This window comes from Artibeus jamaicensis, unplaced genomic scaffold (genome assembly GCF_021234435.1).
Source record: "Artibeus jamaicensis isolate MK-2021 breed Jamaican fruit bat unplaced genomic scaffold, CSHL_Jam_final scaffold_461, whole genome shotgun sequence".
Taxonomy (NCBI): domain Eukaryota; kingdom Metazoa; phylum Chordata; class Mammalia; order Chiroptera; family Phyllostomidae; genus Artibeus; species Artibeus jamaicensis.
In genome coordinates, this window is record NW_026522045.1 from 552,004 (window position 1) to 565,826 (window position 13,823).

At 34.1% G+C, this 13,823-nt stretch overlaps 1 protein-coding gene across 3 annotated transcripts in view; it reads left to right on the forward strand.

Annotated features, from left to right (window-relative positions):
- DIAPH2 (diaphanous related formin 2) overlaps positions 1-13,823 on the forward strand; it is a 914,916-nt gene that overhangs the window by 218,567 nt on the left and 682,526 nt on the right. For all 3 annotated transcript variants that reach the window (XM_037165779.2, XM_037165780.2, XM_037165781.2), the window contains 2 exons: positions 570-706; positions 4,664-4,772. In XM_037165779.2, coding sequence (XP_037021674.2) covers positions 570-706; positions 4,664-4,772 — 246 coding nt within the window. The remainder of the gene's footprint in view (positions 1-569; positions 707-4,663; positions 4,773-13,823) is intronic.

The following is a 13,823-nucleotide window of genomic DNA, read 5'->3' on the forward strand; positions in this document are numbered from 1 at the left end:
TGGGCTTGTAGCTTATGGAATACAGCACAGCTGTCTGAAATGGGGGAGGATATGAGACAGAAAGTGTAGGAACATCTGTACAGAGGCTTATTGCTTAAACTGGCATATAGTATACAAAGAGGTTTTCAACATTTTACCCTTTTTGGTCAAGTTAATTTTTCATACAAACATATTGGATAATTTATCCATAAATTGTAGATATCTTCAGGGAAACCCAGTGACATAAGTAGAATTACTTTAGAAAATCATATCAGTATATGCTTTACATGTTCTTCTTTGTTTTTCCCAACATTTTAAATTTAACATTTTAAATTTAAAATTTCTCCCAAATTTTAATGGAATTTTTAGGCAGGCTAATGGAGATCATTTCTGATCAAGGGCCATAAACTCCAAGATACAGTCATTTCAAATAAAAAAAAGAAAGACAACTGCTTGTTTGAAGAACATTCATTTAATTAGGTAGAATCTCATTGTGAAGGTGTGGGTTTTTAGAAAATCAGTATCAAGTAGATTTTTAAAATTAAAGATATGTTCCAAAGACATCTTCAATAAAAATAATTTTTTTAAAGTTTGGATTACAAAGGATTCTAGGAGATGAAAGAAGTCTTCTACTATTGGCAAGAGCAATTGACCCCAAACAACCCAACATGATGACTGAAATAGTAAAAATACTCTCTGCTATTTGCATTATTGGAGAAGACAACATGTAAGTATGGCTATGTTATTATATTAACTGCATGGAAAATGCCACCTGAGAAATTAAGAAATCCTGCTTTTGTGCTGGTTCTTTAGGTAACTTGCAACCCATGGACATAAACTAAGGGGGGTGCTGATGGAGGGTAGGGGGTGCGGGGTGGAGGGGGGATAAAGGGGAGAGAATATTGGGGAAAATGTAATATAATAAAATATACTTAAAACAAAAAATGATATGAAATTTTAGGAAATAGTTACCAACATTTTTATATTATGTTTACATTTTAGCTCTGTTTGACTCCTTTGAAAAGTAGGTTTAAACAGATAGAATCCTAATGGGAAATTCTTCTGAGTTGGATTTAAAGTGAATGAATAGAATTTTGTCTACATAAAGTAATTAGTAAAAATATAGGGCAAAAATCAGAGTAATTTTGGCTAAAGACATACATACAATCGCCTCTACCCCTGCACACACCCACCCTACACATATGGCACATCACAAATTTGACTTCTTTAACTAACTGCATTAACTAGTGCTTTTATTTTGTATTATTATATATAGCTTTATTTTGCTTTACCTGTCTGTGGTAATGAATGGGAAAGATAAGGCAAGTATTTGTAGAATGAAATAAACTGACCTGTTAAAAAGAAATAACAAGGCTGTTGTCAGTGTTTCAGTGTATGTAAAAAATGCCAGTGTTAGCAAGTCATTGCTGACCATGCATTAGATCATTTCTACTTATGGGAAAAATATTGAATCAGAATAAAAATTTTAGGTTTGATGTCAATAATGTCTAGTTAAGAAGAAACTACTGTGATAAAGAAAGAAATACCTGTGAAGGACATGGACTGAAGTGTTTCTTCTTTTATTAAATTGTTTTGTATTTTCTATCGTACTTTTTGCATTATCATTTAGTCCATCTATACCCCCCTCCCACACACAGTAACCACTCTGTTATCCATGTGCATGAGTCCTTTTTTGCTCAACTCCTCTACTCCTTAGCCTTCCCTTCCTTAGTTATCATTCTGCTCTTCATCTGTGAGTCTATTTTGCTTGTTAGTTCAGTATGTTCTTTAGGTTTTATATATGACTGAAATCATATGCTATTTATCTTTCTCTGACTGGCTTATTTGACTTAGCATGATGTTCTCTAGGTCCATTCATGCTGTCGCAAAGGGTAGAATTTTATTCCTTTTCAAAACTAGTAGTATTCCATCGTGTAAATGTTCCATAGTTGTTTTATCTACTCATTTACTGATGGACACTTGGGCTGCTTCCATATCTTGCGGACTGTAAATACTGCTGCAATGAACATAGGGGTGATTTTTTTTGGATTAGTGTTTTCAGTTCCTTCAGATATACAGGGTCTGTGCAGAAAGTATGCAGCCAGTGTAATGCGAAAAACAGAGACATTTATTGAAGAAGATACAAGATACAAGAAACACTGCACATAGGACAATGGTACCTCAGTCCCCTTCAAAGTAGGCATCTTGGGACCTCAGTTCTCCCAGTCACCATCAGCTGCCCTGTCATATTTTTTCTGAATCTCATTGATGTTCTGAAATCTCTTTCCTTTAAAAGAGGTGATTTTAGTTTTGGGAAAAGACAGACATCACAGGGCACCAAATCTGGGCTCTAGGGGGCCTGAGTCACATGGGTGATTTGATGTTTTGCCAAAAACTTTGCATGAGACATGATGTATGCATGGGGACATTGTCATGATGAAGCTGCCAATCACCAGTTGTCCATAGCTGTGGCCTTCTTAATCATCCAAATAGTTTCTGTAGAGGAATGTTCAAGCTTCACACAAAATTTGACGTACATTCATTGCTCTGCTCACTCAGTCATTTTGAAATGCAAGGGCCACACAGGACACATGCTCACTCAATGACGTCTGTTGCCCATCACCCCCACTGACCAGTTCAAAGAAGTTCTCAGTGTTCACACATGCACATTCCAGTCTACTCTCCTTGGCTGCTAGATTACATTGATGTGGCAGAAACTGTTCCTGTGATATTAACAATGGCTGGACTTTTTCCACGCAGACCTCATATTCCCAGCAGTGGGATCATTTGGTCAAAGAGCAGTTCCATTTTTAATTATTTGAGGAATCTCCATAGTGCTTTCCACAGTGGCTGCACCAGTCCATTCCCACCAATAGTGCAAAAGGGTTCCCATTTTTCCATGTCCTTGCCAGCACTTGTTTATTGATTTATTGATGATAGGCATTTTGACAGGTGTGAGGTGATAATTCATTGTCATTTTAATTTGCATTTCTCTGATGATTAGCGATGTTGAGCATCTTTTCATATGTCTATTGGCTATCTGTATGTCATCTTTGGAGATGTATCTGTTCAAGTCTATAAATCAGTTGTATTTTTATATGCCAATAATGAACTAACAGAAAGGAAAATTAAGAATTCCATTCATAATTGCCACAAAAAGAATACAATACCTAGAATTAAACCTATCCAAGGATGTAAAAGACTCAGAAAGTACTCAGAAAGTACTCAGAAAATAATGACACTGAAGAAAGAAATTAAAGAAGATACAAGTAAGTGGAAGTACATACCGTGTCATGGTTAAGAAGAATTCACATCATTAAAATGTCTATAATACCTAAAGCAATATACATACTCAGAGCTATTCCTATCAAGATTCCAATGATGTATTTCACAGAATTAGAACAAATATTTCCAAAATTTATGTGGAACCACAAAATTTATCTGACTAGCAACAGCAATCCTGAGAAAGAAGAACAAAGTTGGAGGAACCATGCTACTTAATATCAAACTTTTCTATAAGGCCATAGTAATCAGAACAGTTTGGGACTCGCATAATAACAGACATATAGATCGATGGAAGAGAATAGTGTGCAGAAATAAAATATTGCTTCTAAACACTTTGTTGCATCAGCAGTGATTTCAATTTAAATCAGAATAGGCCTAAACAAAGTTTTAAGATGATTCTAATATATTGACTTTTTTCAACCTGCTAGAATAAAATGTTGCTTAATGCTGAATAGTGTCCTTAGAGAACAAAAGACAAACACTAAACAAAAATATTATTATGTAGCATTAAATATTGTCTCAGTGTGAACAAACTACAAATCTGTTAACATGCAGAAGTAAGATTTTCTTAGGTTTTATAGAAAAAATGAGTTTACATATGAATAAGAAATATTTTTTATTTAAATAGATTTTTCAGTATTTCATTCATATAATACAATCTACCCTATTATACTTATGATTTAATTATAATGTCAGATATATTTTGGAAGAGTACATAGAGTTTAATTTGATTCAGACTCTGTACTAAAAAAAGATAAGTCTTCAGTATTTTTTTTCAAATAACTAAGTTTCTTGTGCCAGGTGAATTATGAGTGCTTCTCTAATTACCTAGGCTTTCTCGTTCAGGTATTATTTTTTGTTTCATTTTCAAATAATGTTTTTAAGTTCTTTTTTAAAATTTTACTCATTCCAGCACTTTATTATAAAATTACAGTCAGGAGAGCATTTGAGATCTTACTCCCTACCATGTATCATTAGTTTGGTTCAAATAAAGTCTTGTAAAACTCAGAAAAAAATTACAGTTGTATTACAGTTGAATAAATTTTTAATAGTTGTAGATGCCATTCTGTGTTGAAGGGATATTACTTAATATCTGTTACATGAAATATCAGTGCCTGAAATTTTATATTTGAATCTTTATTAATTATCTTTTTAAAAGTGTCATGTAGAAAAAGTTGTTCCTCAAGATTTTTAAATTGAATTTTATTTTGTTAGCCTGCAGTTATTTAAAGCTCTCAGTATTTGCTGTGTTAAAAATACGCAGACAGGAACATGATTTTTTAATTGTGATGATCAAGCACCTGGAAGAAATTAGAGAAAATTGAAAGAGAATTACCCATATTCCCAATGTCTGTGCGAGACATATTTCTCATTTGTTTTCTATTTTTTTCCTCTATAGTCTAGATAAGCTTTTAGGGGCTATAACTACAGCAGCAGAAAGAAATAACAGAGAACGATTTTCACCAATTGTGGAAGGATTGGAAAATCATGAAGCTTTGCAATTACAGGTGAGTTAGTTTTATCTTACATTGCTTCTAGGATTATATTTTGAGCACTCACTTTGTGTGACATAAACTACATTTGTGCTAACACTTAAATTGAATGGAATATAAACATGAAGTTCTTCTTGTTGCTTAGTTCACAAAAACTAGAAGTTTTGCTCTAAGTGATGTGGCTCAGTGGGTTGAGTGCCGGCCTGCAAACTGAAAGTCCACTGGTTAGATTCCCAGTCAGGGCACATGCCTGGGTTGTGGGCCAGGTCCTATTTGGGAGCTTGCAAGAAGCATCTTGTCAATGTTTCTCTTGCACATTGATGTTTAGCTCCCTCCCTTTCTATTTCTCTTCCCCCTTTTTGAAAATAACTAACTAAATAAAATGCTTTTAAAAAGCTGGAAATTTTGCCTGTCAGAACAACAATTTGTTTAAAATTAGAAAAAGAATCCTTGGCTGGGTATCTCAGTTGGTTAGAGCATTGTCTCAATATGCCAAGGTTGCCAGTTTGATCCCTGGTCAGGGAACATGGAAGAGTCAACCAATAAATGCATGAATAAGTGGAACAGCAAATCAGAGAGAGAGAGTGTTCCTCTCTCTCTTCCTTTCCCTCTCTGAAATCAATAAATACAAGAATAAAATTAGGAAAAGTACTTTGGATTATTACAAATGTGATGATTATGATCATCATTAATATTTGGATAGAAATTTAGTAATTAATAAAGTACAGAAATTAAAGCCATAGCAGTAATCAGGGCAACCGGACAAGCAGTTCAGCCAATGTCATCCTACCAAGTTTTAATGATGTCTGTGGGCTTGTTGTAGAAATTTAAGAAAACTAAACACATCTCACTTTGGGTTATACATACAGCATTCCAAAGTTTGACTCACCAGAATAGTAGGGATTGAATTGCAACTCTTAGGACATTTTCTATTTGATAACCCTGTGTAGACCCAGCCTAAATGTTTTATTTAGAAAATGACAAAGCTCAGTATCTTAGATGATTTCAAGAAAGGACTCATATGCATGATAAGTTTGTCCTTGACTGGTGAGAACTCATATTTATTAACCATACTTACAGCCTGAGATCCTGGACTAAACGTTTTAAATTGTGGCTATTACCTGATTTAACTCTCACAGCAACCCACTTATGTAGGTACTGTTATTTAGTCATGAGTGTTTAAATATTCAAATTTCTCATCTGATGTAAAACAAACATTTTCTTTTCTTTTTAATTGTATTATGAATTATTGGTATGTTTTTTCACTAGACATTGAAACTATAGCAGATAGGTAAATTGGCATGTCCAAAGAGAATATGGTAGTGTTATAAAGCTATAATCCCTCTCCAAATATTTAATGATATTGGTTAATTGTTAGTTCTACTTCAACTATTCTGAGCAGTTTGGATATACTTTTATGGTGTGCCTTTTATGTCCAGCTTAATATATTTAAAAATAGTTATAGTATTTATTTCCATTGTTTTTTTTTTTACAATTCACTTATTATGAACTACATCTCAATACTTAATTTAATATCTCTACTGAAGGTTATGAAAACTAACTTTTTAGATGACTTCTTGAAATGTTTGTCCTTCTTCCTGTGGTTGGCTTACTTAACTAAATTTCTTTGACTTTTAGTCATATGTAGGAGTTTGCACTTGTCTTACAAAGTTTGTTTAGGAGGAATTAGGTTTTTTAGATATATCAAAGTTTTCATTACATCACTCATTCAAAATCACATGGCTGTTGAGCGGTAGAGCTATTATTTGGATCCAGGTGTTTGTGATGCCAACATTGGTATACCGAATTGTCTGATCTTTACAATGACAACTGTACTATAGAGTAGTTTACCCACACATGAGATGGGAATGACATTTTGTAGCCTTTAGAAAGCTGAGCTGAATGGAATGATAAAATGGCAGGTTGTTAACAAGTAAACATATAATAAACACAGTAAACAAGTTGAACACCTAGTAAATATCTAGGTGTTCAAGAGATCGTTGTGTATTTAATCCAGATGCAAACATGCAAATCACAATTTGAAATTTTCTATTCTATTGAGCTACAGAAATTAGTAATTGTGTACAGAGCCTCTTACTCTCACAAGAATTTTAAGTGTGTTTTATTTGGACTTTTTCATGTGAATGAAAACTATTAACTAGAAGTTCAAAAATATATTTGGAATGTACAATGAAAAACAAAAAAATATGTTATTTCAAAATATAATTAGTGTTATATTATAACACAATGGCTTTTCTTTTTCTGTATTATCTATTCTCAGACTTCTCAAAATGTTATTATAGCCCTGGCTGGTGTGGCTCAGTGGATTGAGTGTGGGGCTGTGAACCAAAGGGTTGCTAGTTTAATTCCCAGTCAGGGCACATGTCTGGGTTGCAGACCAGGTCCCCAGTAGGGGGTGCTCGAGAGGTCACCACACATTGCTGTTTCTCTTCCTCTCTTTCTCCCTTCCTTCCCTTCTCTAAAAATAAATCAATAAAATCTTTAAAAAATGTTATTACAGTCTCAGGAAGTAATTCTGTTAAAATATAGGACTAATTATTTTCTTAAATAACAACTGTGTACCTTTTTTCTCTTTTTGTGTGTGTGTGTTTTAAAACAAGTTATTAACCTCTCACAATGGAGTTCTAGCTCTTCTTTAAAGTGAAATTTTATACCTGTGATTGAATTTTCATTACCTTCAGTACTTCAAAAAGTAGATAAGACAGTAAATTACATATCTTCATATACTCTCCCTTCATTGAATTCCCTAAAGCTTAGTAGCATTTTCTTTTTCTTTAATTAAATCTTCATTGTATTTTTTCACTACCATTTATTCCCCTTATATGTCTCCTCCTCTCCACAACTGTTGTGTGTGTCAATGAGTTCTTTTCACTCAATCCCTTCACCTCCTCACATCCCCCACCACTTGCTGTTATCTTGCTCTTCGTGTATGAGTCTGTCTCCATTTTTCTTCTTACTTCAGTTTATTAATATGTTCTACATATTAGTGAAATCATACAATATGTGCCTTTCTCTGACTGGCTTATTTCACTTAACATAATGTTCTCCAGATCCATCTATATGGTCGCAAAGGGCAGAATTTTTTTTATGGTCAAGTACTATTTCATTGTGTAAATGTTCCATTTTTTTAAAGGTTTTATTTATTTATTTTTAGAGAGAGGGGAAGGGAGGGATAAGGAAGGAGAGAAAAAGAAATGTGTGGTTGCCTTTCACACATTCCCTACTGGAGACCTGGCCCACAATCCAGTCATGTACCCTAGAGTGGGAATTGAACCAGTGACCCTTTAATTTGCAGGCTGGCACTCAACCACTGAGCCACACCAGCCAGGCTGTAGACTTTTAATTGCCTACGAATATTTTATAATGGAGAACACTTTACCTGAAATATTGGGTTCATTAAAAAGCCTGTGTGTTTCTCGCTGTAAAAATATAAGGCACACTTGAAAAACTGAAAGATACATTTTAAATTTTTACCAGTAACTTTATTGATTTGGATGTTTTGAGTATGTTGGCCATCTCCCACATGGTATAATGTTGATTTTACTCAATGTTTCGATTTGGTTACTATCAAATACAACTGGTCTACTGGACCATGGAACATTGTCCAATGGGAAATCTCCATGAAACTTTGCAAAGCAATTTTGACACATTCAATCAGTCAAAGCACCCTCTCTATACACTGCACAAATCATTGGTTTTTGCATTTCAGCTGTGTTTTTATCTTTCTTGAAATAATAAAGCATAATATGCCAAAAATATTGTGTATTTTCTTTCATCTTCAATATAAAAAATGGCTACAGAAAAATTCACCAATTTAGACTTATTTAATACACACTGATAGGGCAGCTGTCACAGTGCAATTTAACAAAATTGTTTTTAATGAACTTAAAGAGAACTACTTACTATTAGAGCCATCTTACTTTTTGGCCAACCCAATACAACACTTTTTCATACTTGTATCCTTTTCCTCTTGAATGGTTTAATGTAAGCACAAAGGGGGCCACATTAGGTATGTACTACATACATCTAGGAAGGCTTCAGTGAGGAGGTGATGATTTAACTGGGTCTTAAAGGATAAACAGGAATCGGTATTATGGTAGAATGGGAGACAGAAGACTTCCAGTAAGTCAAAATTGAGGTCAGAGTAGTCTGACCTCACAAAAGAAGACAGAGTGAAGTAATATCAATTTACAGCTGAAAGTGGTTTGTGCATACTGCAGCAGGAAAAACTAGGGTACACTGAACATAAACAGTAGTTGTTTATGGAAAGAAAAAGTAGTATAGTTAACCTTCAATGATGTGTTATAAAAAGGGCCCAATCTTTATAGGCTACTGTTAGTCCAAAAGGTACCATGTCTTAATGTGTTTCAGGAGCTGTGTGCAGAAGTGTATTTAGCATGATTTAATGCTTTTTTAAAGTGTTTTCCACTGTGCCAAGAATGATAAATTCTTTTGCATGTCATCATTAGATATGGTACCTAAAAACATAGCAGTAAATATATATTCACTGATGTGTAATAGGTTCACTTATCCTGACTTTACCCATTGGATAGATTTATCATTTTGGAATATAATGGAGAACCAAAAAAAAAAAGAAATAAAACAAAAGTAAAATAAAACAACCTGAGCAGCCTATAAAATGTCACAAAATCCATCAAGTTAGCCTCATGATGACAAAGACATTTTGGCCTTTCATCAGAGCCTATTAACTCTTCTTTTCTGTGGTGCTGCAATGAGCCTAGTGATTTCTTTTCTATCTGTAGTGGACTAGATGCACAGGTTGTGAGGTTGGGAGAGGGTTTATTCCAGACTGGTGCACTACATGATCAAGAAGTGACAACTGGCAGACTAAAAAGCAAGGGAGGAGGAGGTAGAAATTCAATAAAAGACTGGAACTAGAATGTAAAAATTATGACATTTGCTTTCATTTAGTGTCAGAGCAAATAGCCCTAAACACCTCAGTAGCTCCTGAGGCTATCTCTGTGTTATATTGTAGCTCACTAACTCGGATATTTATTTATTCATGTCCCTGAGTTAGCAAGAAAAATAAGTTATAGTTAGGGTATTTTGTTTAAGAATATGGCAATTACATAATTTATTTCAGGAAGATTTTTAGGCAAAAACACATGCCACTAAATAGACAAATCATCAGATATATGCACTGATCCTTTGTAGCTTGATTCTCTTCACAGTGGTTCTCAAGTGTTAATATTTTACTCTAAGCATACTTGTAAGTTAGTGCACTCATACTTTCACATATAAGGAAGTAGTTTTGGATAAATCACTTACCATGTGTTAGTAGAGGTACATTTATAATAAAACAAGATGCTTCAACTCATGAATAAGGATAAAATTTGGGAAAAATAAATACATGTATTAAATATTAAATGTTGAATGAATGCCTGATATACTTAGGAAACTTGTTTTACTTATTGACAATTGTATATTTCTACCATGTTTAAAGTGGAGTTAGTACAGTGAGGGGAGTGTATAGGTATATTTGTACAATGCAGTCATTTTTCAAGTTATCATGTTGGCTTCTTCAGCACAATTTGACACCATTTGATCACTCCTTTATCATAGCTCTCTTTTTCCTTGACTTCTTTTTTTTTTAATTAAAAAAAATTTTTTTTATTTAGTTATTTTTCAAGTACAGTTTTTTGTCTATTTTTCCCATCCCAGCCTCCCCCGCCCCTTGACTTCTATAATAGTACGTTCTCCTAGCTTTTCTTTGACCTTATGTTGCATTTAAAATCTGTCTCCGTGCTAGATCCTTAAATACACTGATTCCTAGATCTTGGTCCTAAGTCCTTGGGTCCTTCTCTATACCCATGCTGTACATTTTCCTTAAGCAGCCATATCCATCCTTACGACATCAACTTATATGTGATGGATCTCTTTCAGTTCTTTTTTTTTTTTGAAACTTTTAATAATTTTATTTAGTTATTTTTCAAGTAAAGTTTTTTGTCTATTTCTCCCATTCTAGCCCCCCCTCCCCATGCTCCCCACCTCCCTCCCATTTCCACCCCCCCTTAATTCTCGTCCCTGTGTCCTTCATATTTGTTCCTCCAAATCCCTCCCCTTTTTCCCCCTTAAATTCCCTTCCCTCTCCCCTCTGCTCACTGTCCCCTTGTTCTCTATTTCAGTGTCTTTGTTTTTATTCTGCTTGCTTGTTTGTTTTGTTGTTTAGCTTCCTGTTAAAGGTGAGATCATATGGTATTTGTCTTTCAACCCCTGGCCTATTTCTCTCAGCATAATGCTTTATTCAAAATTCCTCCTGAGCTATAGCTCAGAGGAACCCCATATATTCAGCTACCTCTTGACTGAGTTTCAAACTCAATATTGTTCTTAATTCTCTGTACCCTCCTTTTCTTCATCTTTCTTACCACTCCAGCGCTATATCCAACCTTAACTTGCCTTTCCCTTGTATTCCCAATCCTGGTTAACCTTAGCATAATCCACCAAGTAGCATAAACTAGAAATGTAATAATCATCTTCAATTATAATCCGATTTTCCACCATTTCCTCAATCACCACATTCTACAAATTTGACCTTCTTGGTGTTACCCTTCCCTTCCTTTGTATGGTTTACCTCCTCTACTCCTGCTGCCATTTCCTTGCTTTGGAGTAATATTTTATTATTTCCCTGGGGTCTTACATATTATCTCCACCCTGCATTCTAACCCTTTTTAAATCATCTTCCACAAAGTTATATTTCTGAAATGCAATTCTTGTTACAGCACTGCTCAAAATCCTGCAAAGGCTTCCCATAGCCTCTAGAATTAATGTCTGGTCCTTGTCCACATAATATACTTCATCATTTCACTGTTTGTTGCTTTCTCGCTAGCCGCACATAGTCTACTTCACTTCTACATAACCTTTTTGGTCTAATCATACTGTACACATGTTCCTGAACATTTTATGCTGTTTCATACCTCTTCTTCCATACCTTTGTACATGATTTTGTCCTACCTGTAACCCTTGTCCATTTCTTGATTTAATTAACTTGCTCTGCACATTTTTATCTTTCTCGGTACTTATTTTGATGTTTTTTTTTTCTAACTCCTGTTGGGCTAGGATAAAGAAAGACCTTGTTAATGACAACAAAATACTTAATAAGGTTAAGTGTGTGACAGTGTCAATAAAAGTTTAAGAGCACAATTTGTCACAGCTAATGGCAATATGGATAATCTGTTGGAGGATGCCTTGGAGTTGGCAATTATTGTATTCTATAGCTCTATGAACTGTGATTAAAATAGATGTTTGTATAGTTTTCAGAGCTGATAAATAAAATGTTCCAGCATTTTCCCACTAGTTTTGTGAGGATGTTCCATGTTTAAATATTCCCTTCTCTGCCACTTAGGTAAGAAACTGAATGCCATTTCTTTTTCTAATAATATCTGTCATGCCAACAAAATTTGAGACATTTAAATACTATTCACCTATTATATCCCAACCAATTTATTGGGGATAGATATGTGTTACACAGAAAAACTTAAACAAATAAAGAGCCTTGTCTTAGAAAGTTTGCAGTCCATTTGTGATATTCCACTCTCTATACCACACCCCATGCCACACATGCACACCCCAGGGTGAAGATAGTAACAGCCTATGACTACAGACTGCAGATGATTATTGTAGAAAGAGAATGTACTATTATAGTAAAGAAAGGATTATAATGTGGTAGAAAAACTGATAGTAGTTCAGTTTAGTACCTACTTATTTATGGCACAAATTATTGGATGTTTTATCACAGGCACAGATTTGGTGGTTTTTATATGTGTTTATGTATATGCTTAATTGCTAATAAAGATATCATAGAAATCTCTTTATGATGTAAGGAGATTACTGAATAAAATTGCAAATACACAAACTACTTGATTCTACTGGTTTAAAATCAGAATTGTAGTTCTAGGCTATGATATTTATTAATAATGGAGAAAATTCACTGATTTCCTGTGATTTTAAAATGTTTACTCTCATGGAAGCTGTATTTAAAACAAACAGAGAGGACCATTTTGAACTTAGAGCCATTATAAGGAAGCTAAGCATCAGAAGGAATCTGGATAATGGACTTTGTGATCTTCAATTAAATGGTGCTTGTTTTCTTTCTCTACTACAAGGCAAATTGCTGTCCAGCAATGCCAGATTTGTACATTGTAGTGCGGCAGAAAAAAAATCCAAGACTAAAAGTTATTCAGCCTGAGTTCTAGTCATCTTTGTGATTTATTATTAGCTGTGTGATCTTGGGAAAATCACCTAATCTTTCTAAATTTTCAGTTTCTTTACCTTTAAATGAGCATTTTTGACCAAAGCATTTTATATTCTCTATTGCTTCAAAATCCTATGATTCTTTAGTATCTGTCTCCAAAGTTGAATATTTTTTTGAAAATAGATTGAGAGGTTCAATTATGCTGTTAAAGGTTTATATACTTGAAAGTTGAGCATAGCAGTTTTGAAACCTCTTATTATTGAGTTTTGTACTTCTTTGGAGCTAAGGTTTTTCACAGTAGGCCAGAAGCCTTTTTTCTGTAAAGTCTCCAGTGCAGTGCTATTCAGTCAGACTTTCTGCAGTGTTCTTCTTTATTTGTACTGTTCAGTGTGGTAGCCACTAACTGCGTATGGCTCTTGAACACTTGAGCAGTGATCAATGAGACCAAGCAACAGGATTTTAAATTTTATTTAATTGTAATTAAGTTTAAATTATGACTCATGGCTCCCTATTGAGCTGCATGGCTCAGTTTCGTGTGTATGCATGCACATGTATCTTAAGGAGTAGGGTGGTAGTAAGTAGAGGAGAGCGAGAAACCATTATTTTGGATAATGGGATGCTGCCATAGTTCATCATTTTATATATATATTTGAATCATTTTGTTCCTCCCTTTTAAAAAATGTTTTTGTGTTCCATGATATAATAGCCATTTAATTTTTATTGTTATAATTGTCATATAAAATAACTATTTTATATTCTAAATAACATCTTGTTAAAATAGTTGTATGTTTTTCTAATTAATCTGTAATTTCAAAGCTAGATATTCCCAGTGT